This window comes from Chiloscyllium plagiosum, chromosome 31, assembly GCF_004010195.1.
Source record: "Chiloscyllium plagiosum isolate BGI_BamShark_2017 chromosome 31, ASM401019v2, whole genome shotgun sequence".
Classification (NCBI taxonomy): domain Eukaryota; kingdom Metazoa; phylum Chordata; class Chondrichthyes; order Orectolobiformes; family Hemiscylliidae; genus Chiloscyllium; species Chiloscyllium plagiosum.
In genome coordinates, this window is record NC_057740.1 from 20,011,384 (window position 1) to 20,031,145 (window position 19,762).

General features: G+C 39.9%; 1 protein-coding gene across 1 annotated transcript in view; it reads right to left on the reverse strand.

Moving 5' to 3' along the window:
• Window positions 1-17,260: 17,260 nt before the first annotated feature.
• LOC122565559 (mucin-16-like) overlaps window positions 17,261-19,762 on the reverse strand; it is a 30,199-nt gene continuing 27,697 nt past the window's right edge. The window contains exon 36 of the mRNA XM_043673939.1: window positions 17,261-18,745. Coding sequence (XP_043529874.1) covers window positions 18,653-18,745 — 93 coding nt within the window. The 3' untranslated portion in view covers window positions 17,261-18,652. The remainder of the gene's footprint in view (window positions 18,746-19,762) is intronic.

Below are 19,762 nucleotides of genomic sequence, written 5' to 3' on the forward strand. Positions count from 1 at the left end.
TGCACATCTTTGGACTGTGGGAGGAAACCGGAGCACCCGGAGGAAACCCACGCAGACACGGGGAGAACGTGCAAACTCCACACAGTCAGTCGCCTGAGGCGGGAATTGTACCCGGGTCTCAAGCGCTGTGAGGCAGCAGTGCTAACCACTGTGCCACCGTGCCGTCCCGTACTCTTTGCGATAATAAGCAGAATCAATAAAAGGTACATATTATGTTAAAACGCATGCTGTTGAAGACAGTATATTGGTATTGTTAGAGAATTTATTAATTAAATGAAGAGAGAGAATTGGAATAAGGTGGGGCATTTTCAGACTAGCAATCTGTAAACAGCGGTGTGCCAGAGAGATCAGTGTTGGAGCCACAATAACTTAAAATACATTTTAGTGGCTTGGATGAGGAAAGTGAATGTACTATAGCCAAATTTGCAGATGACACAAAAATAGATAGAAAGGCAAGTGTTGAGGATGACACAAAGAGTCTACAAAAGGACAAAGGTAGGTTAAGTGAATGGGCGAAATACCTGGCAGATGAAATGTAATATGGCAGAAATGTGAATTAATATACATTGACAAGAAGAAAAAAGCTGAATATTATTTAAGTGGAGAAATCACAAAATGCTAGAAGCAAATTCAGTGGGTAACAGGGAAGGCAAATGGAATGTTGGCATTTATTTCAAAGGAAATGGCATATAAAAGTAAGGAGGTATTGCTAAAACTATGGAACGACACACTGGCATTTGGCTTAGTCACAGAAGGTTAACTGGGCTGATAGCAGTTATGGAAGAACTCGTCTTATGAGGAGAGATTTAGATTGGGCCTGTACTCATTGGAATATAGAGGAATGAGACTTGCGAGATTCATAGAGGACTTGACAGAATCAGCGTGAATAGATTGTTTCCCCTTATGGAAGCGTGTAGAACAAGAGGGCATAACCTCAGAATAAGGGGTCAGCTGTTTAAGACAGAGATGAGGAGCAATTTCTTCTATCAGCAGGTTGTGAATCTGTGGGATTCTTTACTGAAGAGGACTGTTGAGGTTGGGTCATTAAATATATTCAAAGTTGCGATTGACAGATTTTTAATCTGTAAGACAGTCAAGGGGTTATAGATAAAAGACTGGAGAGCGGTGAATCAAACTTATTGAATGGCCTACTTCTAGTCCAATGTCTCAAAATTTTATATGAAGGTAACAGTTCCATGATACAAAGTGGATAATAATATACAATCTTCATCAGCTTCTTATTCCTTCCCAGGACATTGACGTTGTTTGAAATGGAAGAGAAATGGTGTGCCTACAGACTCACGTAGCCAACATACAAGATATAATTTAGGAGAAGTCACTTCTGAAAGAGAACACTCATTGCTTGCTAGTTCAATGAAAATATTGTTGCCACTAATTGAGAGAAAGTCTCAAGATAAAATGTATTCAATCTCTTCTCGTTTCCCCAGTTGCAACCGAATGAAGCGTCAATGCCTACCTACCACTACTACTGAACCAAATGGCTGCTTATCCAATATGTTCAGAAAGTTCAAGAACCACCACTCCTTCATTCCTCACTCCACCCCATATAGAGCTTAGCTCTGTTTCTCAAGATGCTGTTGCTGCAGGTTTTACTAATGGAATCTAGACTGAAATCACTGTTAGAATATAAAATTAGGATAGTTACTTTTGTTATTGAGATAAAGATCAATGAAAAATTGAATCTTTTTTCAATCAAGAATAATTCATTCATAGTTAATACCTCAATTATCATCCTTATCCCCAACACCTGGGTAAAGTTTTAGCACAGTGAGCCCGTTTACAGTCTTGCCAGTAACCCCACAGCAATTGAATGCTAATTGCTTTATTGCAAGACTTCAATTGCTTTTGTGGGCGATTAGCTAAGCAACTAACCTGCAGCTCCATCACCACAATAACCTGCCAGGACTGATAGCCTTTACAGTCTTTCCATGCATAAGCACTCAATAAAGGTTAGACCCAAGGATTGAGCTGAGACCTGCCATCCAGTATTGGCAAATGGGGTGAAGGATGACATGAGGACCAGGGTGATGAGGCCTATAGAGAAAGTTACGTGTGGATTTAGTTTGTGGGGAATGCATCTGAATACCCCAAAGGCCTGCAGAACCTGTTTTCCTGACATCAGCCTGTGCATCTAAGCTCTTTCGGCTTCCTATATAGCATTGGCTTTCTAATGTTGGTGGCAATGAGATTGGGCCAGCTGTCAAAATACATAGGTGTGTTAATTAATTCCCTTAGAACAGGCTTTATAGTGGCTGGAAGGTTTAACTAATGGGAAAAAAGTTGTCCCCCTCCATGAGAGAGTTGTAATCTATGAGCCTGCTACTATCCTTTATTCATATCTGAGACCTCAAAGCCACACATAATTCTGACCTAGAACTATTTCGCTGTCCTTCCATTCTTGGTCCTTGGAGTGACTGGATGGTAATTTCCAAAATAGTACAGATCATTTCAGCCATTAATTCCAAAATGTGTTTTTTTTCAAAAGAGGTCTGCTATAGAGACAAAATAACTTCAGATGTAAATTCAGGGGTTGGCTGGCAAAACTTCTATGTGGAATTGATGGAGTGTAACACTTAAAAGTGTCAAAGAAACTTCAAAAGGGGAGATAATGACTTGAAATAATGAGGTGAAAAGAACAAAGAACTATGGATGCTAGAAATCCAAAACAAATTCAGAAAGTACTGGAGAAACTCAGCAGGTCTGGCAGCATCGATGGAGAGAAGGCAGAGCTGATGTTTCTAATCTAGCAATTTACGTATTTCTTTAGAAGAATGAGAGCCTGACAATCACTAGCCCCAACCTCCTTCCTGCTCTCAGCAGAGTTACTTCTTGGCAATATTTTTGTGATCTCCACTTCCAGGAAAATATGAAAGAAAGGTTAAAAGCGGGTTTCACCAATGGTTATTATTACATAGTTGTGGACTGGAATATGCTGTTGAAGTCACAGCCAGGGAAGAGCCAATAAGCAAGACATTCCAAGTGCAGCAAATCAACTAAAAAAAAGCGTATTATTGAGAGTATACTACAAATCCCCAAACAGTCTGGGTGAGATAGAAGGACAAATATGTAACAAATCTCAGAGAAATGAAAAAATAATAGGGGAATGTTAATTGGAGTAGGCAAAGTATGAAAAGCTTGGAAGGGCTAGAATTCTTAAAATGTATGCAGGAAATCTTTGTAAGTCACATGTAGAGAGTCCCACAAGAGAGGGGTGATGCTGAACTTAATTTTGGGCAAAGCTGTGCAACTGGTAGCAGTAACAGTAGGGATTTGTTTTGGTACTAGTCATCATAACTCAGTAAGATTTAAGGTCCTTATGGAAAAGGACAAAGATGAATTGCAAATAGAGGCTCTGAATTTGGAAAAAGTTGATTTTAATGTGATATGATGGGAGCTGGACAAAAGTGAACTGTGGGCAGCTACTCGTAGAAAAATCTTCACTAGAGCAATGGGAGATATTTTTTTAAAAAAATTAGAAAGCAGGGCCATCATGTTCCCCAGACAAGTGAAAGATAGGACTAAGCAGTCCAGAGAATTTTAGTGTCTTGGACACAAGTGTATTGGATTGAATAAGTTCAAAAGGGAAGCTTATGGCAGATAACGAGGACTCAAAACAGAGATGGTTTGGAGCTGCCGGTGTTGGACTGGGGTGTACTAAGTTAAAAATCACACAACACCAGTTTATAGTCCAACAGGTTTAATTGGAAGCACAATAGCTTTCAGAGCGTCGCTCCTTCATCAGGTGATAGTGGAGAACTCAATCCTAAAATAATAGCAAATATTTACAGTGTGATATAACCGAAATTATACATTGAAAAATACCTTGATTATCTGTTGAGTCTTTCATCTGTTTGAATACCATGATAGTTTCACTTCTTTCATGTGTAAATCACAAAACCTTTTTTTTAAAAGTTGCATTCTCAGGTTAGCTGTAACAATTGATGTTAGCTAGACAATATGTTGAAGGTGTTCGCCCTCTGTGTTCTCTGTCTATGCCATGATGTTCAGATTGATTCTAATCTAACAAGTGAGATAACAGAGTTTTACATGAATTCATGCAGTTTTTGAGCAACATACAATGTAACTCTGCAAGTCTAGCCCATGGAAACATCTTCCTAACGTCCACTCTGTCCAAGCCAAGTATGCTGAAAGTTTCAATCAGGTCCCCCCTCATCCTTCTAAACTCTGTAGTCCCAGAGTCCTCAAATGTTCCTCATATGTTAACCCTTTCATTCCTGGGATCATTCTCATAAACCTCCTCTAGATCCACTCCAGGGGCATTACATCTTTCCTGAGGTATGGGGGCCAAAATTGCTCACAATACGCTAAATGTGATCTGACCAGAGCCTTATACATTCTCACAAGTACATCTCTGCTTTTATATTCTAGACCTCTCGAGACGAATGACAACATTATATTTGCTTTTCTAACTACTGACTCAACCTGCAAGTTTACTTTAACAGAAACCTGAAATAGGACTCCCAAAACTCTTTGCACTTGATTTCTGAATTTTCTCTCCATTTTGAAAATAGTCCATATCTTTATTATTCTAATCAAAGTGCAAGATCTCACACTTTCCCACATTGTATTTCATTTACCACTTCTTTGTCTCCTCTCCTAACCTGTCTAAATCTTTCTGAGGCCTCCCTGCCTCCTCAATATTACCTGCCCCTCCATCTATCTTTGTATCATCTGCAAACTTACTCAGAATGTCCTCAGTTCCTTCATCCAGATCATTAATGTATAAAGTGACAAGTTGTGATCCCAACACTGACCCTTGTGGAATGCCACTAGTCACCAGCTTCCATCCTGAGAAGGACCCTTTTATCTCATGCTCTGCCTTCTGCCAGACAGCCAATCTTCTATCCATGTGAGTACCTACCCTATAATGCCATGGGCTTTTATCTTACTCAGCAGCCTCCTGTATGGCACCTTATTAAGTGCCTTCTGGAAGTTCATATAGACAACACCCATTGGCTCTCCTTGGTCTAACCTGCTCGTTAACTTCTCAAATAATTCAAACAGATTTGTTAGGCATGACATCCCTTTGGTGAAACCATGCTGACTTTGCCCTATTTTACTGTGCACTTCCAACTATTCAGAAATCTCATCCTTCACAGCGGACTCCCAAATCCTACCAACAACAGAGGTCAGACTATTTGGCCTATAATTTCCCATCTTTTGCCTTGCTCCTTTCTTAAAGGGGGGGGGGGGGGGGGGTTATTTTAGCAATTTTGCAGTCCTCTGGGACATTTCTGACTCCAGTGATACCTGAAAGACCACTATCTCTTAAGCTATTTCCTTCAGTACTATAGGGCATAGCCCATCTTGTATAGGCAATGTATATATCTTCAAACCTTTCAGTCTTTCTCACAGCTTCTCCTTGGTGATGGCCACTATACTCATCTCTCACCGTCAATTCTCTTGAATTTTTGGGATATTACTCATGCCTTCCACCGTGAAGACTGACCCAAAGGATTTATTCAGTTCTTCAGCCACTTCTTTGTTTCCCATTACTACTTCTCCAGCATCATTTTCCACTGGCCCAATATCTAACTTTTGCCTCTCTTTTGCCTTTTATATATCTAAAGAAACTCTAGCTTACCTCATATTTGATCTTTTCTCTCCATCCAAAGATGCGCAGGTTTGGCCATGCTAAATTGCCCATCGTGTTTTGGGGTTGTGTAGGTTAGGTGCATTAGTCAGGAGTAAATGTAGAATAGTAACGTAAGGAAATGTGTGTGGGTAGGTTAATCTTCGAAGGATCGATGTGGACTTGTTTCCACACTGTAGGGATTCTATGATTATATTTCTTTCTTCCTTGTCCTCTGTTGATGTTTGTAGGCTTCCCAATCCTTTGGCTTCCACTTCCCTTCAACAAATTATATGCTTTCTCTTTTGCTTTTATGCTGTCCCTTGCTCTCCTAGTCAGCCATGGTTGCTTCATCCTCCTCTTATAATGCTTCTTTTTCCTCGGGATGAATTTTTGCTATGCCTCTCGAATTACTCCCAGAAACTCCTGCCATTTCTGTTCCACTGTCTTTCCAGCTAGGCTCCTCTCCCAGTCAATTTTAACCAGCTCCTCCCTCATGCCTCTGTAGTTGCCTTTATTCAACTGTAATACCATTACATCTGATTTCACCTTCTCCCTCTCAAACTGTGGAGTAAATTCTATCACATAATGGTCACTGCCTCCTAAGGGTTCCTTCACCTTAAGCTCCCTTATCAAGTCTGCCTCATTGCACAACACTAAATCCAGAAATACCTGTTCCCTACTGGGTTCCACCACAAGCTGCTCCAAAAAGCCATCTTGTACATATTCTACAAATTCCTTTTCTTGTGATCCACTACCAACCTAGTTTTCCCAATCCACCTGCACATTGAAATCCCCCCATGATCACTGTAACCTTGCCTTTCTTACAAAACTTTTTCTATCTCTTGGTGTATCTGATGCCCCAAATATTGACTACTGTTTGGAGGTCTGGAGCTAACTCCCATTATGGTGTTCTTGCCTTTGTGGTTCCTCAACTCTACCACACTGATTCTTCATCATCTCACTCTAATTTGTTTATTGCTATTGATAAATTTTATTTTTTACAAACGAGGCAACCCCACTCCCTCTGCCCACCTGCCTGTCTTTTTAATAGGATGTTTATTCTTGGGTATTTAGCTCCCAGTCCTAATCTCCTTGCAGCCACATCTCTGTGATGTCCACCACATCATACCTGCCGATTTCGATCTGCACCACAAGTTCACTTACTACACCCATTCACATACAACATCTTCAGTCCTGTAATGGTTGTCCCTCTTCTCATTGTTATTCATTTATCCAGTGTGTTCGAAGTTTGATTCCTAATCCTTTCCAAACACTTTGTCATGTTTTGTGTACTGGAGACCTTAATAACCTCTCCTGATTTCTCCTTCCTTTTTGTTTGTATTTTTCAGTGCAGTTGAATCCACCCCCACAGATGTTAATCTTCAGCATTGCTTCCCATTGATCAATGTACTTCTTGGAGTTTTATCCTTCCCTTCCCCTCTACTTTCTAGTTTAAAGTGCTGCTGACCATCCTATTTGCCCTTTTCACTAGAACACTGGTCCCAGCTCGGTTCAGGTGGAGACTGTCTCAATGGTACAGAACCCTCCTGTTCCAATATGATGCCAGTGCCCCATGAAAAGGAACCCCTCTTTCCCACACAACTCTTTTAGTCTTGTATTTACTTCCTTTATTCTTGAGTCTCTATGCCATGTGGCTCAGGGCACATAGATTATAATCATAATCCACATGTTGGCTCATAACTCCATGTTGGTGTTGAGAAGAATTCCGACCTGCCCTGGGTTTTGTTTTAATATAAACAAAGCTGAATATGTTAGAAAATAAATTACTATATAATAAGCATAATATTTTATTTTCTGGTCGAATGTAGATGGATGAGAATTTAACATGGAAAAGTTTTGGGATGGGGAAAGATTATTCTTGGGGAATAGCATAATGTAGGATAATAAAATATATGGTTTATATTGTTACTACACATTGATATCAAATTTTGGGGATTTCTGTTCCTGTCTGAAGCATCAAAGGGTCAGCACAACCAATCTAGGAGAAGACCAAGTTCCAAGAAAAACTGGTAGAAGGGAAAACATGTCCACTTTTCGTGACAGTATCTACTGTAATCAGGTCAGATTTCAAAGCTCCATGACTTGTGGTAGGTGATAGGTTAGAGCTGTGGGAGTAGGTGGGTAGACATTATTCAGATCATTGGTAGGGGAGATGTTGTCATGTGGTTTGCAGGTCAAATAGGTTCTTGGTTCGATTCATGTCAGAAGGGATGTTTGAGCAAAAATGCTGATTTTTATGGTGTTCAGTTGAGTTATGCTGACTGCTCTGGCTCAAGTATTAATTAGCATAACATCTCCAGGGTAAATATCCTGGTGAGTTTGATGTATCTGGCCCAAGTCTCTTTACACTGAAACTTGACTGGGTTCATTAATGAGACATTCGTGCAGTGTTTTGAGCAGTGGGAATCAATATATCAAAAATGTACATTTCCTGGGCAAATTCCATGCGGGTGTGGCAGTAGGACTTCCTTGGCATTCCAACATTAATCTCACAATTTATATCCAGATATTGGAAGCTTTGAGTTGCTGTTTATGGTGTCAGCTGTGCTCAGTTGGCAGCACAATGCCCTTAAATTGCAAGGGCTCTGGGTTCAAGGTCCACTGTAGATTTTGAACATGAAGTAAAGGCTGGTATTGTGCATCACTGAAGAAGTAATATATTATCAGAAGTCCTACCTTTTGGGTGAATCTTTAAAGAAAGATCCTATAAGTATGGATGTAATGCTTGGTACTGTTTCAAAGGACCTAAAGCTAGTGTTTTGGTAAATATTTGTCCCATTGTAAAAGAATACAAATTATCCAGTCATTATCACATTGTGGTTTTCAGGAATTTGCTGAGCTCAAATTAGACATCGCATTTCCAAAAATTCAACAATAACTGCAAATTACAAAGCATTTATTGGTTTTAAAGCAGTTTGAGACATCTGGTTGTAGTGAAAGCACTATATAAATATAAGCTATCGTTTTACAGGCATTATAACTGTGCAGGTGTCCACGGTTTGGCATTTCACTGTGCCTCAAATCTTCCAAGAAGCAGCAGCATATACAGTATTGGCCTGCCACACATCCACTTAAAAATTCCCCTGACTCAATGTTTCTTCCGGGTTCTTCATTAATGTAGAGTTCAGAATCCATTGTGTGGCTTCAAAAGCAGAACTGAAGCAGGGTCTATACCATTTTTACACCACCACCTACCATAAAGGAAATGTAAAGGAATAGTCTTTTAATTTTAGCCAATGGGTAGATACATGCAGTGAGTGGATAGGGTGGATGAGGTTAATAGTTGAGAAATGGATAAATGGGAAATTGTGAGAGATAGTTTTGATTCATGGTTAGGATGGATGAGGTAAGTGGGCAGATGGGTCATATGGATGAGGTGGTTAGGTTAGTATTTGAATAGGGTGGGTGAGGTGGATCATTATTGGTGGGTAGATGAATTAAAAGCTTGTAGGGTAGTCAGATTTTGATGGGGTGGTTGAATGAAGAGTATTTGTGAGATCAAGGTTTGGACATCAAGGAGATCGGGGTGGTCGCCAAGGGGTCTGAATGATTGAATGAAGTGTCAGTTTTGGAGTTATCCAGGAGTTCAACTGGACATTTTCTGATGAGCATTTCCAGGGAAATTATTTTCTAAGTACTTAGGAATTTTTTGAAGTCTTCAATACTAACTTTGAGTCACAAACAAGAAGATCCTGGCCATTCTGTCCCAGGTAAGGATTTCTGCAGGAATCTGATGGCATCTTCAAACAAACTTCTGGCCTCCAATGATCCAGAGACTGGAAGATTTGGCAACATGTCTTGCCAGCTCCTGCAGCTGGATTGCTAGCATTCTGCTTATTCCTCTTCTCGATGAATGCCTTTGTCAGGAATGGATTACACTTGGAGATATCCTGGTACTAATGCTTGTGTGAGAGAGAGAGGTAAGATGAACTGTTCTTCTCAGTACCACCAATACTAATAGAATAAAATATGTAATTCTAATGTAACTTATTCAACAATATTCAGCAAATAATAACACTGAGACATGTCCATTGTTAACATTTAAAGAGAAATTTGACCACCCAGTGATTAGCTGACAGAACTACCTCACTCGATTTCAAAAGCAAGCTTTATTGAATATTGCTGAGAAAAGAAGCTTTCTTTCTTATGGATATCAAGACAAACACAAATTTTGATTGAGGCTTTGGCATGGAGAAAATAAGCACAGAAAGAATGACTGTACAGGTGAAGACAAAGGTGGTGAGAAAGAAAAATAATTGGGTGAGTTAGACCCAGAGGATACTCACTCCCTTTTTACCACCTCAGAAATTAAGTACAAGATAGAGAGATCCTTTGGCCACATTCTTGACTCACCACTAATTAATGCATATAGTAAAATAACAGCCCACTTAAGGTCCTTAACCAGCTGCCAATTAGATTATCAGCCTTCCCAGCTGGTGAGAAAGGTTTTACAAGGTTATTGACAGAAGGCATGAGGGATTAAGGAAGTGCCCACTGAAAGGCCCACTACCGCTCACCCTTTTCTGTGACTCTCTCTTCCCTGTGACCCCTTGCCCTGTGATAAATACCCATAAAAAACATATCTGCTCACAGGCCCTGGTGGCTTCATATCTCCAGTGATGATCTCTAAAAGTTATTTGAGGAAATAATAAACAAGTTGCAGCAAGGGGATCGCCTCACAATGGCTCAGACCTGCACCCAGTTCCACTTCATCCTTCGCCTTATTTGATATCCTAACAAGAAGTCTTTCTTTTCCTTTCAGGCAATAAGAAACACAAGATGCATATTAATTACTTTTTCACTAAGTCACGGATACACACACCTCCCTTGGAACCTTCCTCCCCTCCCCTTCCCTCTCTCTGTCCCAATCCTACCTTCTGATGTTTACTATCCCTTATGACCTTTCACTCTCTGATGCTGAACATTCTGTACTCAGCAAAAGACTCTGTTTTATCCGTCTGCGCCTGCACCTGAATGAATTTTGGTCACAATGTGACATTGAACTTTTCTGTTGCCATTGCCTCTGTATCTATTTCTTTGGATAAGTGTCCTCACCCCATCCCACAGACCCCTTTGCCCACCTCCAACACTTCCCCTTCACTTGGACACCTCCCTGTGTCTTTTAACTACACTTGATCTGTTCATCAAGTACTGTTGACGCGACATTAATTGCATCAAATTTTCAGCCCCCTACCCCCACCCCCTTACCTTGCAATGACTGCACTCCGTGCTCTTAAATCCAACCCTGACTTTGTAATTAAGCGCGGTGGTGCGGTTATAGTCTGGCATATTAACTTCTCATTGCAGAGGCTGAGTGCCAGCTCTCAGATACCTCCTCCTATCTCCCCTTGGACTATGACACCCACCAAGCCATTGTATCCACAACGGTCAGTACCCTACTTTCATCTGGTGATCTCTACTCCACTGCCTCCAACATCATAGTCTCCCAACTCTGCACAGCCAGCTTCTACCTCCTTTCCAAGTCCATAAACAGGGCTTCTTGGGCAGACCCATTGTTTCTGCCTGACCCTACCCCACAAAATAAATCTCCTCTTATTTCAATTATTTTTCCAATATATCAATAACATAATCTGGGAAATGTTTATCTATTCCAATTTTGGCCCTGCTCTCACCTTCACTTCGTCCATCCCTGACTCCTCGCATCCCTTCCCTTCCACAACATTTCTGTTTCCATTTCTGGAGGTAGGCTCACCAACAGTATCCACCACAAATCCACTGACTCCCACAGTTAATTTGACTACATCCTCACACCTTGCTTCCTATAAAGACTCTATTCCATTCTCAAAGGTCCTCCATCTCCGTTTCCTCTATTCTGCTTATGCCAATTTCAATAAGAAGACCTTTGAAATATCCACATTCTTTCTCAACTGAGGGTTCACCAGTAACATAGTTAACAGGGCCCTCAGCTGGGACTGACCCATCTTCTGCACTTCAGCTCTCACTCCCTCTCTTCCCTCTCAGAACAACCACAGGGGTCCTCTTGTCCTCACTTACCATCCCACCAGTATCCACATCCAGATGATCATTAGCACCATTTCTGCCACCTCAAGGCACATATTGCCCTCCCCTCCCTTGTCAGCTTTCCGCAAGGACTGTTCCCTCTGGGTCACATTAGTCCAGTTTTTCTTCCCTTTCAACACCTCCCCCATAGTCCCACGGCACCTTCCCCTGCAATCACAGAAGGTGTAGTATCTGCCGATTTACTTCCTTTCTCCCGACCATTCAAAGCCCCAAATATGCCTAGGCAACGCAGCACTTTACCTGAACTTCACACAATCTAGTCTACTACATTCATTGCTCACAATGTGGTTTCCTCTACATTTGGAAACAAACCGCTTTGCAGAAAACCTACATTTTGTACCCAAAATCGACTCTGAGCTTCCAGCTGCCTGACATTTGAAAACACCATCCTCCCTGGCTAACATCTCTCTCTCAAGCTAGCTGCAGTGTTCCACTGAAACTCAGCGCAAGCTGGAGGAACAGCTGCTAAGTTTCCACTTGGGAACTCTGCAGCCTTCTGGACTCAATGTCGAGTTCAATGTTTTTCGGGCTTGAGCACCTTCTCCCATATCCTTACCCCCAATCCACACACCAGGTCTTGTCATCACATGGGCTGTTACCATACACAACACATTGTCAGCTACTAATTGTCTCCATTAGCAGCTATTTGTACTTCCAGGCTGAATTTTGCCCAAGCCTTTTTCTGTCCAACTGTTTTTCCCTCTCTTTGGCCCCATGTCGAAATATCGTTTACTCTCACCCATCCCCCGCCCTATATTCTGCATAAATACCAACCTTTTCCTAACTGCCATCAGTTCTGAAGAAAGGTCGCTGAAATGTTACCTTTGAATTCTCCATATAGATGCTGCCAAATCTGCTGAGTTTCTTCAGCAATTTCTGTTCTTGTTTGTGCATAAAGGAGATAGCTTATAATGTTGTACTTCAATTTCTGAAAGGTATTCAATAAGGGTTCACACCAAAAGTTAGTACAAAATAACAGCTCATGGTGTAGAGGTTACATATTATAGCACTGATCACTTTGGTTTGCTAACAGGAAACAATGTGTTGGGATAATATAATGTCACCAGGTGCTTTGTTCCTTGAGATGCCAAAGAGAAAAAGCTTTATCCAGGTGGTTCCAGGCTAAAAGATTCCTGATCAGCTATATCTAAAGGAGCTGCTTTAAATTCACCCAGATGCCGTGTTCAGAAGTCTCAATTCATTGTTTTCACACTCAATAATTACATGCAAGGTATTTAATCTCCAGTATGTGACACTAAGCATTATGGTGTAGATTGAAATAAAAAATGCAGGACTCTTCACTCCTGACTGGTGGATTAGTTTCAGTGCCCTTTGATTAAAAATGTTAATCTGGGTTCAGACAATTTTGCTTTATTTTACAACACTTGTTAATTTGTCTGGCCAACTAATTTCTGTGGCTGAAAATAAAAAGTGCTGGAGATCATAATGAGTCAGGCAGCATCCATGGAGAAAGAGCAAGCTAATGTTTCGAGTCTAGATGACTCTTCATCAGAGTTCACATGAAGTGTGGAGGGGTAGCATTTATCTAATAGTGGCCTGGGAAGTGGAGGGAGTAGGTGTTGGAGTGCTGGGGGAAAAAGGATGTTGATAGTTCAGATTAAGTGATTGGAATGTGAGAATGGCAAAACCATGGTGTGTCTAACTGCCAAACGGGAAAGAACAGACAATCCCACTGGAGTGGAAGGAGGAGAGAGAGGACATGGTGACAAAGAATGTAACAAGCAAAGCTAAAAGAAAGGGAAGGAATGGGTTCACAATCTGAAAGTGTTGAAATCAATATTGAGCCCAGAAGGTTGTAAGATAACATGTTGTTCCTGCAGTTTTCGCTGTGATTCATTGCAGCATTACAGCACACCAAGGACAAACAAGTGGGCATGCAAGCAGAATGTGTTAAAATGACCAGCTATGGGAAGGTCATGCTTGTGCACAGACCAGAGGTGTTCTGCAAATTGGTCACCCAGTCTGTGTTTGGTTTCTCCAATGTAGAGTAGGCCACATTGGATGCAGCAAATACAGTAACAAGATTGGAGGAGGTGCAGATGAAATGCTGCTTCACCTGGAAAGACTGTTTAGGCCCTTAGATGGTGAGCAGAGAAGAGGTGAAGGGGCAGGTGATGCTCCTTCTGCAGTTACATGGCAAGGTGCTATGGGAAGGGGGTTGGTGGTGGTGGTTGAGGAATGCACTAAGCTATTCCGGAGGGAACGATCCCTGCGAAATTAAATAAGTATTTTTCTCAAACTATTCAATCTATAGAAGTCCCAGGTATTAAAATCAGTGATGGAATTTTAACGTATGTTTCTCATGGAGGGGGTGGATCTAGAATTGCAGACTCAATTAAAAATGAGAGAATGTTCCATTTAAAGCTGAAAGAAGAAATTTTTGTTTCTTTCACACAATGTGGAATTCCCTTCCCTAGAAATCAATGGAAATTGGCTCATTAAATATATTCAAGGTTTAGTTAGATAACTTTTAAAGTCATAATCATAGAGATGTACAGCACAGAAACAGACCCTTTGGTCTAACTCATCCATGCCAACCAGATATCCTAACCTAATCTAGTCCCATTTGCCAGCACTTGGCCCATATCCCTTTAAACTCTTCCTAATCATATATCCATCCAGATGCCTTTTAAATGCTGTAATTGTACCAGCCTCCACCACTTCTTCTGGCAGTTCATTCCATACATGTACCACAGTCTGCATGAAAACATTGTCCCTTAGGTCCCTTTTATATCTTTCCCCTCTCACCCTGAACCTACCTAGTTCTGAATTTCCCCACCCCAGGGAAAAATACCTTGTCTGTTTATTCTATCCATGCCCTTTATGATTTTATAAACCTCTACATGGTCACCCATCAGCTTCCAATGCTCCAGGGAAAACAGTCCGACCCTATTCAGCCTTTCCCTATACCTCAAATTCTCCAAATCTGCCAACATTCTTGTAAATCTTTTCTGAACCCTTACAAGATTCACAACATCCTTCCTATAGGAAGAAGACCAGAATTGCACGTGATATTCCAAAAGTGGCCTAACCAATGTCCTGTACAACCGCAACATGACATCCGAACTCCTATATTCAATGCTCTGACCAATAAGGGAAAGCGTATCACATGCCTTCTTCACTATCCTATTTACCTGCAACTCTACTTTCAAGGAACTATGAATCTGCACTCCATGGATTTTTTGTTCAGCAACACTCCCTAGGACCTTACCATTACATGTATAAGTCCTGCTCTGATTTGCTTTTCCAAAATGCAGCACCTCACATTAATCTAAATTAAACTCCACCTGCCTGATGGTCAAGTGTGTGAAGTGGTGTGGAGGCAGACGGGAAGGATGAATTGAGACCACAATCAGACCGACCGTGATTATCAGATGGCAGTGTAGGCTCAATGCACCAAACTACTCATTCCTGCTCGTAATTGTTATATTCCTTTATAGGTTCCCCAGTCTCCTGATCAATTCAATAAAGGAGCAAGGTTTGTACTTATTCCTTTTGTTTGCAGGGAATGGGTCCCTACATGTGAATGTGTGTCATTCCTAGCTAAATTAAATGAGCTCCATAACAACTGATTATCTTAAATTGGCACTTATTTTAGCTAGTAGATTACTCAAGCCTATTCAGTAAGTACATATCTAGCATCTTGTTTTGGGTTATGAAAGTATAGTTTAGTATGATTTTATACTATACCTGTTACGGACAATTGAAGTTACATTCTGTTCGATTACATCAGCCAAAGGTCGGATGTATGCTGTATATACCTGATATCATACTGACATTGAAACTCAGGCACAACATTGCTTAATTGTCTGGTAGGCAAAACATTTTTTTGGACTAACCGCAACATTCTGGTCGTGGAAAATATCACTGCATAGACACTGCAAGATAAAACAGCTTACTTAACTTCCTGTTATGTTTTCAAATGCTTTGACATTTCCAGGGTACTTTGGAGTAAATGAGCACTTTTCATTTCTGAAAATGGCAGGCTAGTAAGTTTACATGGTATACAGTAAATAGTGATCTACCAGGCTATTCATTGTCCTGAAAGATAGCTTTGATATACGATATTTCTGTCAAACATTCAAAGTGAAAAAATGGCTAAGGCTTTATTTACAACATTGCTGCGCTGTACAAGTCTTCTTCCAATTTCCAGGCAAATCTTTTAGCTTCATCAGAAATTCCAAACTGAGGTTGAGTTGCACTCACAATTCATGTGGTAAATGATTAAAGCTGGAATTCTGTTTGCTTAAAGTGCAAGCTTGACTTCAAATTCTCTTCAGCTGCTTCACTCTTCTTAGTTGAATGAACCAAAGCAAACTGCTCCTGCTTGCTTTCTGAGAGGACACCCAGGTAAATTAAACAAAATAGCCTCCTGTCCCCGTAGCCTTCTTCTATAGTAATGTGGCAAGCTCTGTAATGTTCCCATACAGAAATGTAAATGGTTTACTTTACTTTCAGTACTACTCTTTGATTCTGTAACTCACAAAAAGAATGGAGTACATAAATAAGGTAGCCTTGCTAAAAACATACAAGGCACTAGTTAGACCACACTGGAATACTGTGAACAGTTTCAGCCCCCTTATCTAAAGAAAGATATCTGGTATTGGAGGCAGTTTCAGAGAAAGTTCCTTAGGTTGATCCTGGGTAAGGATGGATGTCTTATGAGGAAATGTTTAGTAGTTTAGCCCTGTACTCCATGCTGTTTTCAGTCTGCTTGACAGGGTAAATGCAGGGAGCATGTTTCCCTTAGTGGGAGGATCTGGAACTAGAGGAGATAATCTGAGAGTAAGGGGTCATCCAGTCAGGACAGAAAAGAGATGGAAGTTCTTGTCTGAAAGGTAGTCAGTCTGTGGAATTGGATGCAGAATCTTTAATTTTTTTAAGGCAGAGGTAGATAGACTTAAGATTAGCACAAGGTTGATAGATTATCAGGAAAGTGCAGGAATGTAGAGTTAATGTTAAAATTGAATAATGGACCAAATTCAAAGGGCTGAGGAGCATAGTCTTATTCCTTCTTCAAATGTAATTCTTTACCACAGAGGGCTGTGGAGGTTACGTCACTAAGTAAATTCAAAGTTAAAAATCACACAACACCAGGTTCTAGTCCAACAGGTTTATTTGGAAGCACTATCTTTTGGAGCACTGCTCCTTCATCAGGTAGTTTGGAGTATAAGATTGTAAGACACAGAATTTATCGCAAAAGTTTACAGTGTGATATAACTGAAAATATATTGAAAAAGACCCGGATTGTTTGTTAAGTCTCTCATCTGTTAGAATGACCAAATTGGTTTCAGTTCTTTCATATGTAAATCGCAAAACTTTTTTAAAAAGTTACATTCTCAATAAGAAAAGGTATTGGACTACAACCTGATGTTGTGTAATTTTTAATTTAACTTTGTTCACCCCCGTCCAACACTGGCATCGCCAAATCAAGTATATTCAAGGCTGAGGTAGGCGTTTTCAATCAGTAAGGGAATCAAGGGTTTTGGGGAAAATGCAGGAAGGTGGAGTTGAGGATTATCAACCATGACCTCATTGAATCATGGAGCAGAGTCAATGGGCCGAATGACCTACTTCTGCTGTAACGGTTTATGGTCTTATATAAATAATTTATCTTGTTAATGGATGTCCCTAACAAGGAACTCCCTGGCTGATCAATTTTGTTTCAATTTCATCTGAGAAGAAGCTGCATGTATAGTTTAAAAACCGACTGGCATAACTGCAGATGTCATGGCTCGACTTAGGATTTAAGTAGGAGACATATATTGTTTAAATGTTTACACCTCTTTATGTGACCTTCATTACATTACAATGATTAGTTTTAATTAACTCAAGTTTGTATCAGTTGCATTGACATTAGCATTATTCCTAGTTTCTCAGTCAATGTTTTCCATTTACAATCGTTTAAATTTAATCCAACAGTCATATTCTGTAATATTTGAATTATAAATGAGATACTTGCAATAAAAAAATGAAATATAACAAAGAATTGTTTATTCTTGGATTTCATTATGTGCCAGGACTTACAAAAATAGACTACACTGTAAATGTTCAACTCCCAGAAAAATAACATTTTAATAAATACTTTTGTCGTGTTATGTAAATTATTTAAAATAATTTATTACAAATATATAATATTACTATTTGATCACAACAGCAATAGTGGATGTTGAATTGAACATAATACAGATAAATATAACATTTGAGATAATGCTGAAGACAACCAACTGTGATAATAAATTACTGAAAGTGATTTACAAGGAAAGGACTAAGGGTTATATCCAAAACATTGGCTTCTCCACCTCCTGGAGTTGCCTGGCTTGCTGTGTTTTTCCAGCCTCCCACATATCTACTTCAAATGGACTCAGCTGTTTGTCAGTTTTGACATTGTCTTATTTATCTATTCCTCAATGAATGAATGGAATTTGAATGTGTCGTACTCCAAATAGAATCTTGAATGTATCCCTCTTGAATATAGAACATCTGGAAGTTTTTATTCTTTCATTGGAATATGACTAATAAGAAAAGTGAACTGAGCGATGACAGTGCTATATTTAACACCTTAGTCAATTACTTCCTAATTATTAAGGCAGCTTATATTGAGTTAATTAGCAGTTCAAAAGGATTGACCAATTAGAGACAAATCTTTGAATTGTACAATAATTTGGGTGAAGATGTTTTTTGTGTTTATTAATCATAACTTTGTTCATTCCTTCTTAAAATATTTAACTGATTAAAATAATTATTTTTGCCCAATATTTATAATGATCACTATTTCTAATTTATTATGTATCTTTTTTCGTGCTTTTAGGCAGAATTTAGCTTTCAGTAATAAGCATGCATTCTCAATTTGGAATCCAACATTAAATAGTAACTACATAACTGTAATCATGTTCTTTTCAGTACTGCATGATTGGTAAATATGTAAGTAATTTGCATGTTTGTTATTGATCAGTAGAATTTCTGATGTGGAAAATAGACTCCAGTAGGATTTTGCATCATGTTGTAGGATCCTTGAAACTTCTTTTTCAAACATAATGTAATCTGAAAGATCAAAATGTTCCATGAGTAAAGTACCAGATGTTATAATTTGTTAGAGAACATTATATAACTTGTGTAGATAAAATTCTGTAACATTATCTATGTATATCACTGAACTGCCCTTCTTACCAACTAAGTACAGCTCAGTGCTATTTTCAGTTTGTTTTAATAAAGAAAGATTATTTTACAGTATTTTCATTGTATTGCCAAATTCAATCTATGCCACGAAGACACAGAAGATAGCAGCAAAAATATCAAATAAGTTGAATGACTTCCACCAGTGTTGCCTTGACAAAATCCTGGGTATCACTTGGACAGACAATATCACCAATGGAGTGCTGCACAGATTAGTCAGAGACTCCAACAGGACATTCTGACAGAGAGACAACTGAGACTGGCAGAACATGTAATTGATTTCCTAGATAGATGCATAGCAAGACTGGCAGTTGATTGGATGCCACCAGATGGGAAAAAAAAGGATCTGCTGGCTAAAACAAAATTTGAGAATATGTTCAAAGGAGGTTGTCATGCATTGGAGCCAGTAGAGGAACCTTGCTGTCCATTGTGCTACATAGAACTGGAGCTGATCACAATGTACTGCGACACTAAATATTTGGACTGAAATTTTACCACAGGTTTTGGGATCCACAAGTCAGGATGAGAAATAGAACCTGAGCTTGTGATTGCTGACAGTGGGTCCAGCTCTGTGTTTTCAATTCAGAATAACAGACAGGCTCCTGGTTCTGCTGGTCCAACCAGAGGATCTGCAACCCTGATACCTCAGTATACAACCAGGAGCAGTGGGTCCCATTGAAATTTGGTCAGCTCCTCAGGGTCCCTCAAAATGGAGGTGCCCTCAGAAAAGCAACTTATACTAAACGATAGGTGGTCAAGGGGGGAAAGCACTATTGATTATGGAGCAAACTCCTCGAGGTGGCTCTAGGGGCACCTGGGACCCCCTCTCTGGGATTTGGAGCATCCGAGATGGATAACGACATATTCCAACAGGTTCAGGAACAG